Below are 20,966 nucleotides of genomic sequence, written 5' to 3' on the forward strand. Positions count from 1 at the left end.
AGTCACGACGTCCAGCCAGTAGGCTTTTTTTTTTTTTTTTTTTTTGTAGCACCTGACAAGCTGATTTTAAAATTCAAATAAAAATGCCATTAATCTACATTACCAAAACATCTTTGAAACAAACTTGAGCCGGGCATGGTAGCTCATGCCTATAAGTCCAGCACTTTGGGAGGCCAAGGCAAGTGGATCATAAGGATAAAAGATCAAGACCCGCCGGGCGCAGTGGCTCAAGCCTGTAATCCCAGCACTTTGGGAGGCCGAGGTGGGTGGATCACGAGGTCGAGAGATCGAGACCATCCTGGTCAACATGGTGAAACCCCGTCTCTACTAAAAATAAAAAAAATTAGCTGGGCATGGTGGCGCTTGCCTGTTATCCCAGCTACTCAGGAGGCTGAGGCAGGAGAACTGCTTGAATCCAGGAGGCGGAGGTTGCGGTGAGCCGAGATCGCGCCATTGCACTCCAGCCTGGGTAACGAGCGAAACTCCGTCTCAAAAAAAAAAAAAAAAAATCAAGACCCTCATGGTGAACATGGTGAAACCTCATCTCTACCAAAAATACAATACAGGTGGCATGCACCCGTAGTCCCAGCTACTCAGGAGGCTAAGGCAGGAGAATTGCTTGAACCCGGGAGGCGGAGGCTGCAGTGAGCTGAGATTGAGCCACTGCACTGAGCCTAGCGCCTGGCAACAGAGTGAAACTGCCTCAAAAAAAAAAAAAAAAAAAAAAAAAGACAAACAGTGAAGACAGTAACACTTGATAGAAAAAAAATTAGTGACTTTTGGTTAGGCAAAGATTTCTTACATGAGGTAGAGAAAAATTTTATATTTGAACTTTATGAAGATTAAAAACTTCTCGCCGGGTGCGGTGGCGCGTGCTTGTAGTCCCAGCTACTCGGAGGCTGAGGCAGGAGGATCTCTTGAGCCCAGGAGTTCTGGGCTGTAGTGCGCTATGCCATTTGGGTGTCCGCACTAAGCTCAGCATCAATATGGTGACCTCCCAGTAGCGGGGGACCACCAGGTTGCCTAAGGAGGGTGAACCAGCCCAGGTCAGAAACGGAGCAGGTCAAAACTCCGGTGCTGATCAGTAGTGGGATCACACCTGTGAATAGCCACTGCACTCCAGCCTGGGCAGCATAGTGAAATCCTGTCTCTATTTAAAAAAAAAAAAAATTATTTTTCTGTAAAATAATTAAGAAAATCAAAGAGCAGGCCACTGAACTGAAGAGAATATTTATGAAACAAGTATCTGATAAAAGATTACCTAGAGGCTCAGCATGGTGGCTCATACCTGTAATCCTAGCACTTTGAGAGGCAAAGGTGGTTGGATCAACTGAGGTCAGGAGTTCGAGACCAGCCTGACCAACATGGCAAAACCTTGTCTCTACTGGAAAAAATACAAAATTATCTGGGTGTGGGGGTGGGCGCCTGTAATCCTAGCTACTCGGGAGGCTGAGGCAGGAGAATTGCTTGAACCTGGAGGTGAAGGTTGCAGTGAGCCGAGATCACGCCACTGCACTCCAGCCTGGGCAATAAGAGTGAAACTCCATCTCAAAAAAAAAAAAAAAAAAAAAAAAAAGACTACCTAGAATGTATAAAGAACTCTTACAACTCAATTTAAAAAGTAAGCCACGCTTACAACACCCAGAAACCAAACAAAACCAAAAATCCAGCCAATTTTTAAGATGAGCAATAGATGTGAACAGTGACTCACAAGAGAAGACGGGCAGATGGAAAGAGGAAGGAGAAAAGAACTAACATCTTCAGTCATGAGGGAAATACACATTAAAACCACGAGGTATTGTGACATACCAACCAGGATGGATCAAAAAAATCGAACCAACCGGTCCGGGGCAGTGGCTCATGCTTGTGATCCCAGCACTTTGGGAGGTTGTTGCTCCGCTGCCCGGGCTGGAGTGCAGGGCAGGATCTCGGCTCACAGCTACTTCCCAAGTAGCTAGGACTACAGGTATCTGCCACCTTGCCGGGCTCATTTTTTATTTTTTGTAGAGATGAGGTCTCACTATGTTGCCCAGGCTGGTCTTGAACTTCTGAGCTCAAGTGATCCTCCTGCCCTGGCCTCCCAAAGTGCTGGGACTACAGGCGTGAGCCACCTCGCCCACCCTCAGCTCTAGTGAACTTTCCACCCTGTTACCTTTTATTTTTCTCAGATTTTTGTTGTTTCTTCTGAGAGATTTCTTCAATTCAATCTTCCAATCCTTCCATTAAATTTTTAAAATTCTAGATATCCTATTTGTAGCCAGCAAGGGTTCTCCTGTGCTCTGCTTGTTTTCCAAAGCGTTCCTTTCTAGTTCTTATGGGGGTGTCATCCCTTCATACCTCTAAGGAGAATCCGGTGGTTAAAATGTTCTTGACGTTTTCTTCCGTTCCCTGTCGTAGCTCCGTTTCCTCTAGTTGCCTCTTTTCCAGGTGATGGAGGTCTTGGTTTTCACAGCTAAGGGCGAGGTGCTAGGACGCAGCTCAGAGGCCCGTTCACGTCGCCGTGGGTTTGTGCCCTTCCTCAGTCCTGCAGGGATTGAGTAAAACCTGAGCGTCCCACACCCTCCAGCACTAAGTGCCCCTTCGTAATGATGTGGAGAGACCTTTTTTTTTGACGGAGTCTTACTCTGGGTCTCCAGGCTGGAGTGCAGTGGCATAATCTCGGCTCACTGCAACCTCCACCTTCCCAGTTGAAACGATTCTCCTGCCTCTGCCTCCCAAGCAGCTGGGACTATGGGCACCCACCACCACACCCGACTACTTTTTTGTATTTTTGGTAGAGACGGGGTTTCACTGTGTTAGCCAGGATGGTCTCGATCACCCGACCTCGTGATCCCCCCACCGCGGCCTCCCAAAGTGCTGGGGTTACAGGTGTGAGCCACCTCACCGGGCCTCGTGGAGAGGCCTTCTTATTAGTCTGAGGAAGGGCTTGTGTTACAGGCTGTGGGGAGAAAATCTGATTACAGAACTAATATCCAAGTAAAAATGTATGAATGCACACTCAAGACACCTGGGAAATGATGCCCCTGATCTCACAGAGGTCCTCTCTGTGGGGCAGCCCCACCGCCCCTCCTGTTTCCCTTCCTGCATTCCCACATTTTCTGGTCCCAGAATCTGCCTCCCTCCCACCCTTGGTTCCTCCGCCCTGGCTTCGGGGGGCCCCCGTGGCCCCTCCTCCTCGGCAGCCCCTGCACCTGTCCCTTGCAGGTGGGGCGTCCGAGCTTGCCCGTAGACCTGGAACCTCGCTGGTGGTATGGGCTCTGTAAGTCTTGCCAGACGCCGGGATTAAGCCCTGCAGATGCTGTCTCCAGAATCGCCAGCACAGAGAAACCCACGTCTCAGGGGTGGGGGGGTGCAGACCAGCCCCCAGCCCCCCTGCAGCCCGCACTGCAGCACAGGACCAAGCACACCTCCAGGAAGGACCCCCGAAGTGAGGAGGACCCTGGGGACTGGATGGAGGGTCCCCACCGCTGCCTGGGAAGGCCCCGCCCCCTCCATTCCCAGCTGCCGTCTGTTTATATATCTCACCAGTGTCAAGGGAAACCAGCAGGGGATAGCAGTTAACAAACAGACTTTGTTGAGGACTATCGTATCGGGGAAAAAGGCTTTAGTAGAGACCTGGGCTCAACTCCGAAGGCAGCACCGGCAGGAGGCGATTCAGATCGGGGGAGCGGGGCGCGGTCGGGAGGTGGAAGATCCCTAGGAGGAAGCAGCTGGGGGATTTTGGCAAGACCCAGGTAACAGGAATCTCGCTGCAGGCAGGCTGAGGACCCCGATCAGATGTGGGGGATGGGGGCTTCTTGCCAAACTGACTTGGCAGGGTTCAGACGGGCCTGTGAGAAGCTGGACTGCATTTGGTCAAGCAAAGAATCCTGTATTGGATTTAGTCATATAAATATGGGCCACCCAGCCCAGGGGTGGGGTCCCCACCCCCTCGGGTCCCTCTCCCTCCCCGCACTGAGTCCAAACGTTTCAGGCCTTGCCCCCTTCACTCACCCCAAATGTTTTCTTCTGCTTGTCTTCCTGCGGGTACCAGGCTCCAGCTGCCAGTCTCCGGCCTGGACCCAGGGGCAGGAAGGACTCCTGCAGGGCCGGGCGCCCTCTCCTGAGCCCCATGGCACCCGATTTGTGCAGAGCCTGCAGCAGCCTCATCCCAGTCCCTGCAGCCACCAGGAGGTGGTCCCCGTCACCCCACTGCTCATCACCCCCACTCACAGAGGTCTCAGACCGAGGCTGGAGGGCACCATTACCCAAGATCAAAACCTCGTTGTCTGTGCCCCTGGAAAAGTGAGGAGTGGGGAGTGGGGAGGAGAAGGGAGGGGGGCTCTCCGTGTCTTCCCAACCTCAACAGAAGGTTGGGAAGGTGGGGCTGGGGATCCTGGAGGATTGCCCCCCACAGCCCAGCACCCGCAGGCCACAGGTGGGCTCCCCATCAAGGCACCCCTAGTCTGGGATCCCTAGGGGTCAGGGCCTCTGAATACAAGAGGTGGGGTGGGGGCAATTCTCCAGTGGCTCTGATAGTGAGGCAGGGGTCCTCCGTTCCCTGCAGGCGGTGGGTCCCATGTGGGTAGGGACACTCCAGCTGCTTATCCCAACGGGTGGATGCAGTTTGCAGGGCTGCCACCCTGTGTCCTGTCCCACGTCCGCCTCTGCTCTTGTCGGTAGACAGGGGAGAGGATGGGGTAGCCGAGGCAGATTCTGGCAGGCAGAGACAAACGTTTATGACCTTTGCCTTCTGACCTTTGCCTCTGCCCACTGCTCAGACTAAAACAGAATGCCTCCTCCAGGAACGGGGCTTCCTATGGGTTGGGAAGCATGGCGCCCCCACAGTGTGGCCTAGCAGGGAAGTGGGGGAGGGGCGGGGCAGGCCTGTGGGGGTCACAGAGCTGGGCTAAGCTTCAGAGGGAAGTAGCCCATGGGTGAGGAGAGCGGCTGGGATTAGGGTCCTGCATTCCCATAGCCCCTAAAACAGAAGTAGAATTAGGGAGGAAAAAGGACCCCCCAAAACCAAGGGTTCATCTATCAAAGGAGCTCACCACGGACAGGGGGAGTCCCAGGGTGAGGGTGACCAGGACAGCTCTAGGGAAATGCAGGCGGACCAGGAGAAGGACTGGAGACGCGGGGGGAGGCTTCGCAGTGGACACAGAGGCGCCATCGCCACCGGACAGGAGCAGGGCACTACAGTCAGGGACACGGTCAGGGACACGGGAGGGGCTCGGTGGGGAAGAGGACCTCTCGGGGAGAAGGGAAGAGCGGGCAGGAGAAGGGGCGGAAGTGGGAGGCGGAGAGTGCTCATCCTGGAAGCCACAGCCGGGGGGAGAACTTTCCAGAAGGAGGGCATGAACATCAGTGTCCCAGGATGCTGACGGGCCGGGAGAGGTGAGGCCTCAAGGCGTCCATGGGGTTGTGGTGACGCCAAGATCACTAGGCACAGAGCAGGGACTGCTGGGGTTGGAAGGGGAGGGGCGGGGGCCGAGGTTCCGGTGACCCCAAAGCCAGGCGTGATGTGGGCTTTAGGGGGAGTGAGGGAGGGGAGAATGTCCCCTGAGCGGGCCTCTTGGGGAAGGTAGGGCTTCTGGCTGGGGCTTTTCCGCTCCTAAGAAAGGAGGTGGTGCGACAGGGAGGGGAGAGGACCAGCCGGTTGGGGCCCAGGTCCGCGCGCTGCTGGGTTTGAGCGGTGCCGGAGGAGCCTCCGCGCCACAGAACTGGCTGGAGACCGGGGATGTGGCACAGAAAGAGTTAAAGGGCACCCCAAGGACCGCCCCCCGGTCCACCCATGTCGGCTCCCACTCCAGCCCCCATCTGCTCTGCAAAGAGGCGCGGTGGGGGCGAGTGCGGGTGTGGGTTCATCCAGAAAATCAGGAAGGCAGCAGAAAGAAGCGGCGAGAACCCGGGGACACTGGAGGAAGGGTGCAAGGAGGTGCCCGCCCAGGGACGCGGAGGGAGCGAGAGGAAGGGGCGCTGAGCCACGGCCCCCACGCCCCGCCGCGCTCCTCCACACCTGGGGTGTCCCCGCGGGGAGCCAGGACCCGCCGTGATCGCCACCTGCTGTGCCAGGGTCCGCGGGGTCGGGGGCCTGCTGCACCAGGATCCAGGGGACCAAGGTCTGCGGGGCGAGGGGCCGCGGGCGGAGGTCAGGGCTCGGGGTCTGCGTGTGGCCGGGACGGGGTCGCTCGCGGGTCCGAGGCGCTGGGGCTCCCCGCGCAGGGTGGGCAGAGCCGAAGCTCTCCGGGAGGCTGCGCGCAGGGCGGGCGGGGACCCTCGGCTGCTGCTCCCACCCCCGCGCCCCCGCCCCGCACCCGCCCCTCCGCCGCCGCCCTCGCCCTGCGTCGCAGCTGGAAAGTTGGCGCGGGGCGTGGGGCGCGGGGCGCGGGCGCGGAGCCGGCGCCGACCCGGATCCGGCAGCGCCGCGGAGACCCGCGGCCACCGGGGCTCTGACCCGACCCGAGCGCTCCTGGAGGACGGCGGGGAGCCGAGCCGAGCCCAGAGCAGCGCCGCGCGGTGAGCACCTGGGCGGTGGCCCCGGGGGGACGTTTCGGAGCAGACCCGGGCGGGACGGAGACTGCGGGGCCTGGGGCGCAGCGGGGCCCGGGGCAAGGGCGCGGGGCGCGAGGAGGGGGAAGCGGCTGGCGGTCTCCGGGGCCCCGGCTGGCGCGGTCCTCAGTCCCGACGGACACCTCCGTTCCCAACCCTGGCTCGGACGCCCCCCAACCCTGGTCCTGCACCGTCGGGCAGGCCCAGGGGTCTCAGTCCCTCCCGCGTCTTCTGGTCCCGGGAGCGCGGCTGGGGGAGGGGGCGTCGCTGGCTGCCTGGCGCTGCGGCTGCCACCCTTTGCCGGACTCGCTCCTCCCTCCGGTCTCGGGCTCCGCCGCCCTGGGAGCGCACAAAGCGCCGTGGATGCGCCCTCGGGAGCGGGGTCTCAGCAGCGCGCGCTCCCCTCCGCCGGCTCCCGCCCCGAGGACTGCCCCGGAGCGCCGGCGTTGCCCGGGATGGGTGGGGGTGTCTGCACCCCGCCTGGCCGCTCCCCTTCCGCGGCCCACACTGGCGACTTTGACCCCGACAAGCCGGTCACTGCCCTGTCCGGCTCCGGCCTCTCCGGCCCCCCTTCGCCCCCCTACTCGGCCACGGGGTCTATGCTCCGATCCCGAACCCACCGACCCCGGACCTCTCGGCGCCTGCATGCTCCGAGGACCAGCCAGGGCTGCTTCCTGCCCTTGACGTTGCGGCGCGAGGGTCGGGGGGTCGGAGCGCACCTGGCCGGGACCCAGGCCTGCCCCGCCCCCACAGGGTGAGGACGCAGGGATCGGGCTTTGTCAACAGCCTGTGGCCCCTGATCCCGCCCTGGTGCCCTGACCTTCCGCTACCTTCTCTGGTTTCACAAAAACACCCCGGCTCCCACCGCTCCTCCGAGCTACTGAGAGCCTCCGGGAGGCCCCTTGGGAACCTACTGGGGAGGCCCACTGCCTTCCTCGACCAGCGGCTGCTCCACCCATCCTAGGGGCCCAGCTCCAGGTCTGCGGGTCCCTCAACCGCCCCCGTCGTGGGAATTGGTGGGGCCTGATGGAGCCATGAGCGCCCTAGTCACGTGTTCTGCCAGGGCGGGCATAGGACAGGACAGGGGTGCCAGCCCTGCTGGTGACTGGTGTGGCCCAACAGATGGCAATGGGAGAAGGGGAGAGGGCTGGGTGAGGTCAGGGTCTCCTGTGGGGGGAGAGGGCTGGGTGAGGTCAGGGTCTCCTGTGGGGGGAGAGGGCTGGGTGAGGTCAGGGTCTCCTGTGGGGGGAGAGGGCTGGGTGAGGTCAGGGTCTCCTGTGGGGGGAGAGGGCTGGGAGAGGTCAGGGTCTCCTGTGGGGGGAGAGGGCTGGGTGAGGTCAGGGTCTCCTGTGGGGGGAGAGGGCTGGGTGAGGTCAGGGTCTCCTGTGGGGGGAGAGGGCTGGGTGAGGTCAGGGTCTCCTGTGGGGGGAGAGGGCTGGGTGAGGTCAGGGTCTCCTGTGGGGGGAGAGGGCTGGGAGAGGTCAGGGTCTCCTGTGGGGGGAGAGGGTTGGGAGAGGTCAGGGTCTCCTGTGGGGGGAGAGGGCTGGGTGAGGTCAGGGTCTCCTGTGGGGGCAGAGGGCTGGGTGAGGTCATCTCCTGTGGGGGGAGAGGGCTGGGTGAGATCAACAGAGGAGGGTCCCTTCTTCCCTTCAGGCAGCAAAGCCCCTCCCATTGTGAGCTGGTGTGTCACTGTCACTGATGTGCTGTGGGGTACCCACTTGGGAAGTTAAATTGTGCTCTGTCCCAGGACCACAACGGGCTCAGCCCTGCTCTCCAGGCTGGGCTGTCTCCTGGAGGCTCAGCTGGCTCCACCCACCCCTGCTGGGATAAGCAGCTGGAGTGTCCCTACCCACACAGGACCCACTGCCCTCAGGGAATGGAAACCCTCTGTCTCACTATCAGACCCAGTGGAGAATTGCCTCCACCCCACCTCTTGTATTCAGAGGCTCTGACCCCCAGGGATCCTGGACTAGGGGTGCCTTGATGGGTAGCCCACCTGTGGCCGGTGGGTGCTGCGCTGTGGGGGGCAATCCTCCAGGATCCCCAGCCCCACCTTCCCAACCTTCTGTTGAGGGTTGGAGGACGCAGAGTCCCTCTCCCTCCTCCCTACTCCTAGGCCCTAAGTGCTTTTTAAAAAGGCCTGGGGGACTGGGCAGCCCAACCCTCCCTAACCTCGAGGGGGTCTCCAGAGTGAGCGCCGGGCCGGAAGGCAGGGCCCTGGAGTGGAGGCCCTTGTGTGTGGCGGCACCATCTCCTCTCGCTGGCTTGGGGTGTTCCCAGTGGCTCTGGGGTTGACACAGCAGGCATTGAAATGGCTCCTGTTTCTCTGGCAGAGTAGTGGCGGCAGAGCCAGCCTTGGCCACACTGCATTCTAAGGGGCTGTCATTTTGCCCAGGGAGCTCCTGGCTGGACCATCTACCCCTAGGGCCAGCACGCATCCCCCATGTCCCACTGCAGGGCCCTAAGGCAGGGAACAGCTTATCGGTCACTGTCCTTCCTCCCTAGCCCCGGCCTGCGTCTCCACCATCCACCCTGCTCCAGCCGCCCCTTGTCCCTCTCCCTGCCCCTTGCCCGGAGCCCCTGGCCCCTCCTGTGCTCCTGAGCCTGTCCATCCAGCACCGCCCCTCCTCCAGGGCCCCTCTGGGTGGGGGGTGCGCACAGTGGGGAGAGGCAGCCCCTGCTGCTCCTTGCCCAGCCTGGTGCAGTGGCCAGAGCCGCCCAGGGCAGTGGTAGCAGATGGAGCTGTTTGATTAGAATCAGGGAAGATAAGGCCCCTTATGTGACCCCAGAGCTGGGGACGCCAAAACTGCCCCTCCTGCCCCACCCACCTGCTGCTCTGTCCGTCAAGAGAGAGCCCCCGATTCTGTGGTTCCTTGGTTCTCAGCGCTAAGCCTGCCTGACTCCTCACCTGGCTCAGGGACTGGGCATCAGCGACACACAGGTCCTGCCTCCCAGCAGCCCCTTCATGAGCCCAAGGCCCAAGGGCTGGGGTTGGGAGCCCGTTAGCAGCCTGTGACACAGGTGCCTGTCCCCGTCATTCAGCTGTCACCCTGCATGGCGCATCTCAGGCCCCATTATCAGGACGAACCCCAGGTGGAGCTGGCCCCGCTCAGGGTCACAGCCACTGCCTGGAGGAGGCTAAAATCCAGGCTGTACTGTGGCGGCCCGATGTCCAGCCCTGCCCAGAAACCCTCTGCTCCAGCTGCAGCCTTTGCCCCTCCTCACCCTCTCCCTGGTTTCTCCTGGCACTGCCCTCCATCTGCCCAACCGTCCATCCACACCTCTTATTCTGTTTGAGGGTGCCCCAAAGAAGAGCCCATCGCAGCCCGGGGCTCACAGCCAGCCACTCGCAGGACCCTGCACTCAGGCCCCACAGAAGACCCTCCCTGCCTCTCCCATGGAATTCGGTGGGTGCGAAAACTGGGCTCCATAGCAGTAAAAGGCCGATTTCTGGGGCTGTTGCTGCCCTGAACTCCCAGCTCAGATGCTGGCTCTGGCCGGGGACCAGCCGCTGTGCCTCCTGCAGCCCCAGCAGGCACCATGGAGGCTGTCTTCCTCACCCTGTGCCCCCACCCCAGGCCAGCTCTTCCTTTGAGCTGGTGCTGGCAGTGCTTATCTCAAAAGAATGTGCAGCCAGCTAGGGGCATCCCAGGGACCCAGGAAGCCCAGCTGAGCCTTGCACAGCACCCATGGGGCATCGACGCACCCCACTGCTGGGCAGGGGGCATGCATGAAATAGACCCCCCAGTGTAGGCTCCTCACTTGGCCTAGCGAAGCTGCAATTTAGCCCAGCCACCTTGCTCACTGTGACCCTGGGGCCAAGTGATGGACGGTCCAGGCACTGCCACCCTCACGCTCGGCATGTTGGCTCGTCAGCCTGACAAGCCAACTTTCCCAGGGGCTAAGAATAGGTGAGGAGATGGCCGGGCGCGGTGGCTCAAGCCTGTAATCCCAGCACTTTGGGAGGCCGAGGCGGGTGGATCACGAGGTTGAGAGATCGAGACCATCCTGGTCAATGTGGTGAAACCCCGTCTCTACTAAAAATACAAAAAATTACCTGGGCATGGTGGCGCGTGCCTGTAATCCCAGCTACTCAGGAGGCTGAGGCAGGAGAATTGCCTGAACCCAGGAGGCGGAGGTTGCGGTGAGCCGAGATCGCGCCATTGCACTCCAGCCTGGGTAACAAGGGCGAAACTCCGTCTCAAAAAAAAAAAAAAAAAAAGAATAGGTGAGGAGAATGGTGAGGACTGACCAGCCGGGGGCTGTCAACTGAGGGAGGAGGTCAGCATCTGGGGAGGCCGGTCCCCCTCCAAGAGCATTGGGCCACCTGACAGGAGGGTGGCTGCCACCAGCGCTGAGACAAGGGTCTCTGGGACCCTGAAAGCTCCCAGCCAGCCAGCCCTGGGTGACAGGAAAGCCAGCTCCACCAGGGGAGATGGTGCAGCCCCCACGACCCTAGTCAAGACCTCCTGGCACGTGGGAGCTGGTCAGGTGGCCCAAGCTCCCCCTGGCAAAAAGGGGCCCCTCCTGGGGTCTCCTCCCTCCCAGCTCCCTCTTTATCCATAGATAAGGAGGCTCAGAGGAGCAGCTTAACGGGAGAAGGACGCCCCCCCGGCCAGGACTCCCCAGGCTCTGCCACTCAGCAGCCCCCAGAGGAGCATGCACAGACACCAGGACTAAGTGGCCTCAGACGTGCAGTCCCTGCCAGATGTTGGGGGCAGCTAGCTGCCCAGAGGCATGCCTCTCCGCCAGCCACGCCAAGCTGTGCTGCTGCTGCTACTGCTGGTCTTCAAGGTGAGGACTCACACCACCCTCAGCACCCGGAGCCCTCCCATGAGGACTGAACACTGATGGCTCTCTGCCTGCCCGCCTGCCTGCCTGCCTGTCTGCCCGCCCGTCTGTCCGCCTGCCTGCCTGCCCGTCTGTCTGCCCGCTTGTGTCTGCCCATCCGTCTGCCTGCCCATCTGCCTGCCCGTCTGTCTGCCTACCCATCCGCCTGTCTGCCCGTCTGCCCACCTGCCCGTCTGCCTGCCCGTCTGTCTGCCCACCTGTCTGCCTTCCTGCCTATCTGTCCGCCTGCCTGCCTGCCCGTCTGTCCATCTGCCTGGCTGCTTGTGCATGTGTCCCCCAGCCACAGGCCTCCTCCGCTCAGGTGATGGACTTCCTATTTGAGAAGTGGAAGCTCTACGGTGACCAGTGTCACCACAACCTGAGCCTGCTGCCCCCTCCCACTGGTGAGTCCCCACCCAGAGCCTTCCCGCCCGGGCCCCACCTCAGCACACCCTGAGCTCTCTTCATGGGAAGTTTCCTGGGTGCTTGTGCAGCCCCTGAAGCTACCCTGCCAAGGGAGGCTTGTCACTCCTCAGGTGCCCACTGCCACTGGCAGGTGAGGTAATGAGGTAACTGAGCCACGAAGCTGGGGACCCACCCAAGGCCGCAGATGCAGGAAATAACAGAACGGTGGAAACTGGCTGCTGCTGCTGTGCGCCCCCAGGCCCAGGCGGGCACCACCACCTATGCCCATGGAGCTTCCAGTGGGCAGACAGTGCCAAGGGGTGGGAGGGGGGACCCAGAGGGTCAGCAGAGCACACAGGCCTGGGAGGGCACTCATGACCTGGACACTTGGAGTTCAGGGAGAGGCTGGGGCTGGAGGACTTGCTGGGGAGGCAGTGCCATGGTCAGACAAGGGAGGCGGCCTCCGTTGGGCAGAGGGGAGCAGGTGTGGCAGCCATAGCTTAGTGGTGCACCTAGGAAGGACAAAAACCACATTGGGTTCAGCCTCAGAGAGGGAGGTGACTCAAGACAGTCATGGGGAAGGGAGGACACCAGTGTGGGTTTGGGGCACATTTGAGGTGGGAGGTCTTCAAGGGCAGCTGTCCTGGCAGAGCTGGAACTCAGGGTAGGGCTGCGGGCTCTGGGAAGGCTGGTCCAGGGGAGGTGGAGGTCAGGTGGGGGAGGTGGAGGTCAGGTGTGGGAGGTGGAGGTCAGGTGTGGGAGGTGGAGGTCAGGTGTGGGGGAGGTGGAGGTCAGGTGTGGGAGGTGGAGGTCAGGTGGGGAAGTGGAGGTCAGGTAAGGGAGGTGGAGGTCAGGTGGGGGAGGTGGAGGTCAGGTGGGGGAGGTGGAGGTCAGGTGGGGGAGGTGGAGGTCAGGTGGGGAGGTGGAGGTCAGGTGGGGAGGTGGAGGTCAGGTAAGGGAGGTGGAGGTCAGGTAAGGGAGGTGGAGGTCAGGTAAGGGAGGTGGAGGTCAGGTGTGGGAGGTGGAGGTCAGGTAAGGGAGGTGGAGGTCAGGTGTGGGAGGTGGAGGTCAGGTAAGGGAGGTGGAGGTCAGGTAAGGGAGGTGGAGGTCAGGTGTGGGAGGTGGAAGTCAGGTGTGGGGGAGGTGGAGGTCAGGTAAGGGAGGTGGAGGTCAGGTGGGGGAGGTGGAGGTCAGGTGGGGAGGTGGAGGTCAGGTTGGGGAGGTGGAGGTCAGGTAAGGGAGGTGGAGGTCAGGTGTGGGAGGTGGAGGTCAGGTGGGGAAGTGGAGGTCAGGTAAGGGAGGCGGGGGTCAGGTGGGGAGGTGGAGGTCAGGTAAGGGAGGTGGAGGTCAGGTAGGGGAAGTGGAGGTCAGGTGGGGGAGGTGGAGGTCAGGTGTGGGAGGTGGAGGTCAGGTGTGGGAGGTGGAGGTCAGGTGGGGAAGTGGAGGTCAGGTGGGGAGGTGGAGGTCAGGTGGGGAGGTGGAGGTCAGGTGGGGGAGGTGGAGGTCAGGTAAGGGAGGCAGCAGCCCAGACCACCTCCTGGGGAAAGTGACTGCAGGACTCAGGCTGCCAGAGGGAGGAAAGAGGCCTGCTGAGGGAGCCCTTCCTCCCGCCCTGTCCTGCCCGGCCCCACCCCACTCTGCCCGGCCCCACCCCACTCTGCCCGGCCCCACCCCACTCTGCCCGGCCCCACCCCACTCTGCAGAGCTGGTCTGCAACAGGACCTTCGACAAGTATTCCTGTTGGCCGGACACTCCTCCAAATACCACAGCCAACATCTCCTGCCCCTGGTACCTGCCTTGGCACCACAAAGGTACCCATCGAGAGGCAGGGCTGTGGGAGGGGTGGGCCTGGGGTGGAGCTGACCCCAGCCTGCCCCACACCCCCAGTGCAACACCGCTTCGTGTTCAAGAGATGTGGGCCCGATGGGCAGTGGGTGCGAGGACCCCGGGGGCAGCCTTGGCGAAACGCCTCCCAGTGCCAGATAGACGACGAGGAGACTGAGGTCCAGGTCAGCCGGTGGCGGGCAGGCAGGCAAGGTGGGTCTGGATGGGTACGGGCACAGGGGCTCTACCCGGTCCTCACAGACCACTGTGACCCACAGAAGGAGGTGGCCAAGCTGTACAGCAGCTTCCAGGCGGTGTACACGGTGGGCTACAGCCTGTCCCTGGGAGCCCTGCTCCTCGCCTTGGCCCTCCTGGGGGGCCTCAGGTAGGATCCTGCCAGTGCCCGGGGCGGCTGCAGAGGGCAGGGGGAGGAGGTGCTGACCGGCTGTCCCCACAGCAAGCTGCACTGCACCCGCAACGCCATCCACGCCAACCTGTTTGCGTCCTTCGTGCTGAAGGCCGGCTCCGTGCTGGTCATTGACGGGCTGCTCAGGACCCGCTACAGCCAGAAGATCGGAGACGACCTCACTGTTAGCATCTGGCTCAGCGACGGAGTGAGCCCCCCAGCCCAGGTGGCCCACAAAGGCGGGCGGGCGGGCGGGCAGGCAGGTGGCCACATGGCCATGCTCACACTGCACCTGTGCCAGGCGGTGGCCGGCTGCCGTGTGGCCGCGGTGTTCATGCATTATGGCATCATGGCCAACTACTGCTGGCTGCTGGTGGAGGGCCTGTACCTGCACAGCCTGCTGGGCCTTGCCACCCTCCCCGAGAGGAGCTTCTTCCGCCTCTACCTGGGCATCGGCTGGGGTGAGTGAGCTGGCACAGGAGGGGTTGGGCACACTGGCCCAGCCTTGCGACCACAGCTACTGCCCCCCACAGGTGCCCCCATGCTGTTCGTCATCCCCTGGGCGGTGGTCAAGTGTCTGTTTGAGAACATCCAGTGAGTATGAGCAGCCGGGCAGCCCAGGGAGGGGTCTGGGGGCTGGGGAGTGGGGCTCTGGCCAGAAGCAGGGAGGGGCTTGCGATGGGCCTGGTGCTTGGGGAAGGGGGTCGTTCTCAACCTTCTTCCTGTCTTTACTGAGGTGTGAATTAGATCCTGGCAGAACCCGGCTGGGAGTGCTGAGGGGCTGAGGGGCAGGGGGTGGGGCCCCGTTATGCGAGTGGTCTCGCATCGCAGGTGCTGGACCAGCAATGACAACATGGGCTTCTGGTGGATCCTGCGGTTCCCTGTCTTCCTGGCCATCCTGGTGAGGAGATGAAGATTGAAGAGCACACCCCAAGCCCCTCCTCCCTTGGTGTCCCAGCTTGCCCCAAGAGACAGCAGCATCCTGCCTGGGAGGGCCAGGAGGGAGCCTGGCACCCAGCAAGGACACCAGGACACTGGCCAACTCCCTGGGCACTGAGCCAGGCTGCTCCTCCCTGACAGGATGCCCACCATCCCCAGGGCTGTGTAGCCCAGGGCCTATCTGGCTGCCAGGCCCACCTGCAGGAGAGTCGGCTGGGGCCTTCCAAGGGCACAGAGCTGTCCCCTGGGGCTCAGGGTGGCCCTGACCGGCACCCTTCTCACGCAGATCAACTTATTCATCTTCATCCGCGTCGTTCATCTGCTTGTGGCCAAGCTTCGAGCACGGCAGATGCACCACACAGACTACAAGTTCCGGTGGGTGCCGTGGCTGGCCGGCTCCTGGAGACCTGGAGACCCTCAGGGCCACAGGGGACCTGGGGTGGGGACCCCAAGCTCCACATGGATGATGTGGGCCAAGGGGCAGGGTGGTGGGGGCCATGGTGGGGATGGCATCCTGAGATCTGGAGACCCTCAGGGCCAGAGGGCAGCTGCGGTCGGGACTCCAAGCTCCATGTGAGTGGTGGGGGTTGAGGGTGAGGGTGAAGGTGGCGGGTGGCTCAGGCTCTGCCTCTGCAGGCTGGCTAAGTCCACGCTGACTCTCATCCCCCTGCTGGGGGTCCATGAAGTGGTCTTCGCCTTTGTGACAGATGAGCACGCCCAGGGCACCCTGCGCTCTGCCAAGCTCTTCTTCGACCTCTTCCTCAGCTCCTTCCAGGTGCCTGCCCGCCCTCCAGCACCCCCACCCAGGGCGGAGAGAGCCACCCCTGACCACTCTCTCTCTCTCTCCAGGGCCTACTGGTGGCTGTCCTCTACTGCTTCCTCAACAAGGAGGTAAGTGGGAGTGGGGATGTCTGAGACCATCAGCCCTGGCCATCAGGGTCAGGGGCACATGGATGCCAGCCCCACCCCTGCCCAGGGGTTGGAGGGCACAGCCCAAGCATTTTCCTCCACCTGCACTTACTGGGTGCAGTTACCATAGCGCTGGGTGTCAGGCCCCCAGTGCAGGTTGGCCTCCACCCCATCGTCAGGGTGTACACAGTGGGGAGTCCCCAGGTGTCTGCAGACTGTGCTTTCTGTGGTGATGGCTGCGTGGCATAGTGAGCCGCCAGGAAGGCTGGCCACCTGTGCCCAGCAGGGAGCTTGTGTCGCTCTGTGCGCCTCCGAGTGGAGACTGGGCATCTCCAGCGAGGCCCACGGCAGGTTCCGGCGGGGCGGAGAGGACAGGCAGTCCCTGGGACTGGCCTCTCACCCTGCCCCCAGGTACAGTCAGAGCTGCGGCGGCGCTGGCACCGCTGGCGCCTGGGCAAAGTGCTACAGGAGGAACAGAACACTAGCGGCCACAGGGCCTCGTCTGTGCCCGGCCTCAGCCCTCCCAGCAAGAAGCTGCGGTTTGGGAGCGGTGGAGGCAGCCACGGCGCTGGCCAGGATTCATCTGTGGCGACCCCGTTGGCCGGTGGCCTCTCTAGGTTAGCTGAGAGCCCCTTCTGAACCCTGCTGGAACCCCAGCTAGAGCTGGACTCAGACACCCAGACGGTGGCACTGAACAACCCAGAACGGGATGCCCAGCTGAGGCTGGGGTCGGGGAGCCAACAGCAGCCTCCAACCCCCACCCCCAGTGTGACGATCTGTGAGGTGGGGCCTCCCCTCCCTGTGCCTGCCCTGTCCCTGGTGCAGGGGTGAGCAGAAGAGTCCAGGGCGGGGGTGGGGCACTGTGCCGGGAACTGCACGCCTGTGTCCCCACGTGTGCCGTGATGTCCTATGTGCGTGGAAATGTTCCCCAACAATAAAGAGCTCAGGCAGCCACCACGCGTGTCCTGGAAAGCAGGGCTGGAAGAGCCGAGGCCGGAGCGGTGGGGGATGGAACAGCAGTGGGTGGTCAGCACCAGTACGGGTGCTAAGGGTCCCCCGATGCCCCAGCTCACAGACAGTTGGCACTGGAACCCCAGAGGGCGGCCAGCCTGTGCCCATCCGAGCAGGCTGGACACCTTCCCCTCCTGGTCCTGGCGGGCAGTCCCCCCGGACCCTTTCACCGCCAGAGGGTCCCCATTCCAGAGATGTGAGGGGCACAGTGGCTAAGGGAGCATGAGACATCAGTCCCCCTGTCAAACCCATCAGCACCAGGTTCACCTGAGGGCATCTTCTCCATGGAGGCCTGCCCTTCCTGAGCCCCCTGGCCTGCACTTCATCTCCACTCCAGCTGCCTCGGGCAATTTGCAGGCCACCTAGCAGATTGAAGCAGGAAGAAATGGGCCTGAACATTGCCACGAGTCCAGGGGAAGGGGCAGTGCCCAATGCCTCAGCTCTGCACAGCACCCATGCCACACAGAAAGGTCCAGCCCATGCCAGGTTTTGTGCTACCACATGGTGGGTGGGCACCCTGCTTGCCAGCCAGGGAGCACCAGGAAAGAGCTGCCTCTTGTACACAGGAGGTGCTTCAGGGTGGGGGCTCCCATTGTCTGCGACACACCCTCAGTGTAAGGTCCCCGGGACCACACAGCAGGGGTGGGGCAAGTCCAGGGTGGATGGCCGTAAGGTCAGCCCTCAGGGTGGTCCCCGCAGCAGGCGCTGTGAGACCTGCTGAGGTGTGTGCATGGGCTGGGGAAGGAGCCAGCCAGGTGGCCCTGCTCTGAGGAGCTGCTGGGCCCTGGGGGAGGGGGTGTTCACAGCCCCCGCCTGGGCCACGTGGGCTGGAGCCACTCAGGCAGAGCCGGACTAATTGGAGCAAATGAGGGAACAGGAGGCTGCTGCGGAAAGGTAAATAGAATTACTCACCCGCCAGGCACTGGGGCCCTCCTTGGGGGGGGGGGGCGCTCACCCTGCCACCCACCACAGCGCGTGCGTGCAAGCCTGGGGCCCTGTGGTTACTGTGATTGGTGGGGCTGCAAGGCCAGGAGATGGTCCCTCCAGCAGCACCTGCTAGAGGCCTGTGGTCTTTGCCCTTAAGACTTCAGGCCAGCCATAGGCCCCACCAGCCTCAGGTCCTGGCTCTCCTCTGAGCCCTGGATGCCCAGGTGCCCGTGTGGGGACGAGGCTCAGTCAGCACAGGGAGGTTGGCATTCTCCTTCACGCCAGCTGAGCTCAAGGCTGGCAACTGCCCTGGGGAGTGTGCCCCACACCTGGGGCTTCCTGACGGCCCTCCCCATCCCGAGTCCCTCTGCCCTTGTCCTTTCACCCGTCCAGCCCTCGTCCTTAAGGGAACTGGAGCAGGCTGGTGGAGTCCGGCACAGCTGGGGGCCTGGCAGGGGCTGGACTCACCTCTGCAATAAACACTGGCCCTAACCAGGCAGCCCCGCAGGCAGGTAGGTGGAGGGACCCACCTTTTTTTTTTTTGGAGACAGAGTCTCGCTCTGTTGCCCAGGTAGGAGTGCAGTGGCGAGATCTCAGCTCACTGCAATCTCCGCCTCCCAGGTTCAAGTGATTCTCTGCCTCAGCCTCTCAAGCAGCTGGGATTGCAGGCATGCACCTCAACACCCCCTGCTGCTAATTTTTGTATTTTTAGTAGAGACGGGGTTCTGTCATGTTGGCAGGCTGGTCTTGAACTCCTGACCTCAAGTTATCTGCCCACTGCAGCTTCCCAAAGTGCCGGGATTACAGGTGTGAGTCACCACGCCCAGCTGAAACCCATTTTTTAACTCAGTCCACAGCATCTCCCTCCAACTTGGGCCCTTTGCGAATTCCCCATCTCTACCTCCCCTCCCACCTCTACCTCCGGTGCCTCAACCCCCTTCCCCCAAAGGAATGCATGGGTATTGCCAGCAGGGTTGTGTGTGTGAGAGCACACTGCACAGGGAAGGGCTGTGTGAAAATGAAGGAAGGAGGCCGGGCCTGGTGGCTCAAGCCTGTAATCCCAGCACTTTGGGAGGCCGAGGTGGGTGGATCACAAGGTCGAGAGATCGAGACCATCCTGGTCAACATGGTAAAACCCCGTCTCTACTAAAAATAAAAAAAATTAGCTGGGCATGGTGGCACGTGCCTGTAATCCCAGCTACTCAGGAGGCTGAGGCAGGAGAATCGCCTGAGCCCAGGAGGCGGAGGTTGCGGTGAGCCGAGATCGCGCCATTGCACTCCAGCCTGAGTAACAAGAGCGAAACTCCGTCTCAAAAAAAAAAAAAAAAAAAGAAAAAAAGAAAAAAAAAGAAAATGAAGGAAGGGAAACGCATACCTGTGTGTGTCCAGTGGGGCAGGTATGCAACACCCAGCATCCCAAAAGGGTATTTGCAAGAGCTGTGTGCCGTCTGCGTGCATGGCTGGGAGGGAGGACCGTGACCCCCGGGATCTGGTGTGTGCACACACACACACTACCGAGACGGGGGACCAAGAACAAGGGAAACGGGAACTACATCAAGGGTCAGAGCGAGGAGAGTCGGGGGTGCGCCCCAGCAATGGGGACCCTGACCAGGCAGAAGGCTCCGGAGAGACGCCCTCAAGGGGATGAACGTGACTGAAGGCACTAAGATGCAGAGGAGAGTTCAGGCCTTAGGGACTAGCACATGAAAACTAAACAAATGAAAAAAGAAGGCAAATAGTAACGCCAAAGGAAAGAGAAGTTGGTCACAAAAGAACAAACGAGCAGAATTTGCCACATGACTCAGTTGTGAATACAAACACAGACATCGTAATGTAAACACGAACACTGATGTAACCAAAATCATGGGCAAAAAAAGAACTAGGGACTGTGGTGGGCAGGAATCTTTTGTTATGTGCTGGGGGTGCAGGAGAGAACAAAATGGGAAAAGCATGAAGTAACAATTCACGTCAGAAATATGGCCGGGCGCGGTGGCTCAAGCCTGTAATCCCAGCACTTTGGGAGGCCGAGGCGGGTGGATCACGAGGTCGAGAGATCGAGACCATCCTAGTCAACATGGTGAAACCCCGTCTCTACTAAAAATACAAAAGATTAGCTGGGCATAGTGGCGTGTGCCTGTAATCCCAGCTACTCAGGAGGCTGAGGCAGGAGAATTGCCTGAACCCAGGAGGCGGAGGTTGCGGTGAGCCGAGATCGCGCCATTGCACTCCAGCCTGGGTAACAAGAGCAAAAACTCCGTCTCAAAAAAAAAAAAAAGAAAAAGAAAGAAATAAAAGTGCAGACCAAAATTTAAAAACAGTTCAAAGTGGTCATTTCTAGGCAAGGTGGGTGAGAGATGCCTGAGGGTGCAGGTCCACTAGGTGAGCTGGCTCAGCCTCCCCCGAGACACCCTGGCAGCGCTCAGCCCCGGGTCCTCCCCCTGCACTCACTCAGCCCCGATCCTCCTCGGCTTGCTCTTTCTCTGACCCTGCTCTTCACTGTTTCTTTCTCTACCTCCTCTCCCTGTTGTGCCCAGGAAAAAGGCACCACCCTCAGTTCTTCTTTATCGGTCTTTAGAAATCAGCAGTGCTCAGCTAACTCCTCATCTAACTCATCTATCTCCAGAGCCTTGTGGCCCTGCTGAATCCCCACTTTAGACCCAGCTCTGCACACAGACCTGGACGTCCAGCCCCAGCTGCTGACCGCGCCCCCGACTGCTTCCCCCCACCACCCACTGCAGAAGCCTCCTAACAGGACCCTGCTTCTGCCTGAACCCTGCACCTGCAGTCTCCTATGAATCGGATCAGACCTCTGCACTGCACCTCACTTTACAGAAGAACAAGGGACAGCGGGGCCTGTAGACACAAGGATGCAGCAGCCAAAGGCAGAATGTAGGCTACACGACTGTCCAATGCCCAAGGGTCCTCACATGAACAGAAGAGGAGGGGCACATTACTGAAAGGCTTAGGGACACTCGCACTCTGCCCTCCATGCCAAGCCAACAGCCCACCTGGAGCCTATCCATTCAGCCCTTAGGGAAATAGCGGGGTGTATTGACTATCAGGAAATTGCTCATGCTCAATAAGCATTAATTACAATTTTCATAAGAGCTTACCCCCCCCAAAAGAGGTCACTATTTCCTCACTTGTAAACTGGGCTAAAATGTGCCCCATGGAGTTGTCGACA

General features: G+C 60.9%; 1 protein-coding gene and 1 long non-coding RNA gene across 11 annotated transcripts; one reads left to right on the forward strand and one right to left on the reverse strand.

The window, feature by feature from the left end:
* Positions 1-1,588: 1,588 nt before the first annotated feature.
* On the reverse strand, positions 1,589-5,751 carry LOC120366881 (uncharacterized). Its single transcript, XR_005581403.2, has 3 exons — positions 5,034-5,751; positions 3,994-4,695; positions 1,589-3,845 (listed from the first exon to the last, which is right to left on the reverse strand). It is a non-coding gene; the product is annotated as an uncharacterized LOC120366881 (long non-coding RNA).
* Positions 4,135-16,798, forward strand: GCGR (glucagon receptor). 10 transcript variants are annotated; one of them, XM_039476755.2, is made up of 15 exons: positions 6,283-6,498; positions 9,830-9,938; positions 11,098-11,325; positions 11,663-11,765; positions 13,470-13,577; positions 13,654-13,775; positions 13,869-13,975; positions 14,048-14,222; positions 14,298-14,457; positions 14,530-14,590; positions 14,828-14,897; positions 15,222-15,310; positions 15,572-15,710; positions 15,785-15,826; positions 16,256-16,798. In XM_039476755.2, the coding sequence occupies exons 3-15, from the start codon at positions 11,269-11,271 to the stop codon at positions 16,481-16,483; spliced, it is 1,461 nt and encodes a 486-aa protein (XP_039332689.2). In that variant the 5' UTR covers positions 6,283-6,498; positions 9,830-9,938; positions 11,098-11,268; the 3' UTR covers positions 16,484-16,798. The 10 variants fall into 10 exon arrangements, with proteins under 10 accessions (XP_039332694.2, XP_039332696.2, XP_039332692.2 ...); XM_039476757.2 differs by lacking the exon at positions 6,283-6,498 and adding an exon at positions 6,506-7,285; XM_039476760.2 differs by lacking the exons at positions 6,283-6,498; positions 9,830-9,938 and adding an exon at positions 4,135-4,284.
* The last annotated feature ends 4,168 nt before the right edge of the window (positions 16,799-20,966 follow it).

This window comes from Saimiri boliviensis, chromosome 17 (genome assembly GCF_048565385.1).
Source record: "Saimiri boliviensis isolate mSaiBol1 chromosome 17, mSaiBol1.pri, whole genome shotgun sequence".
Classification (NCBI taxonomy): Eukaryota; Metazoa; Chordata; class Mammalia; order Primates; family Cebidae; genus Saimiri; species Saimiri boliviensis.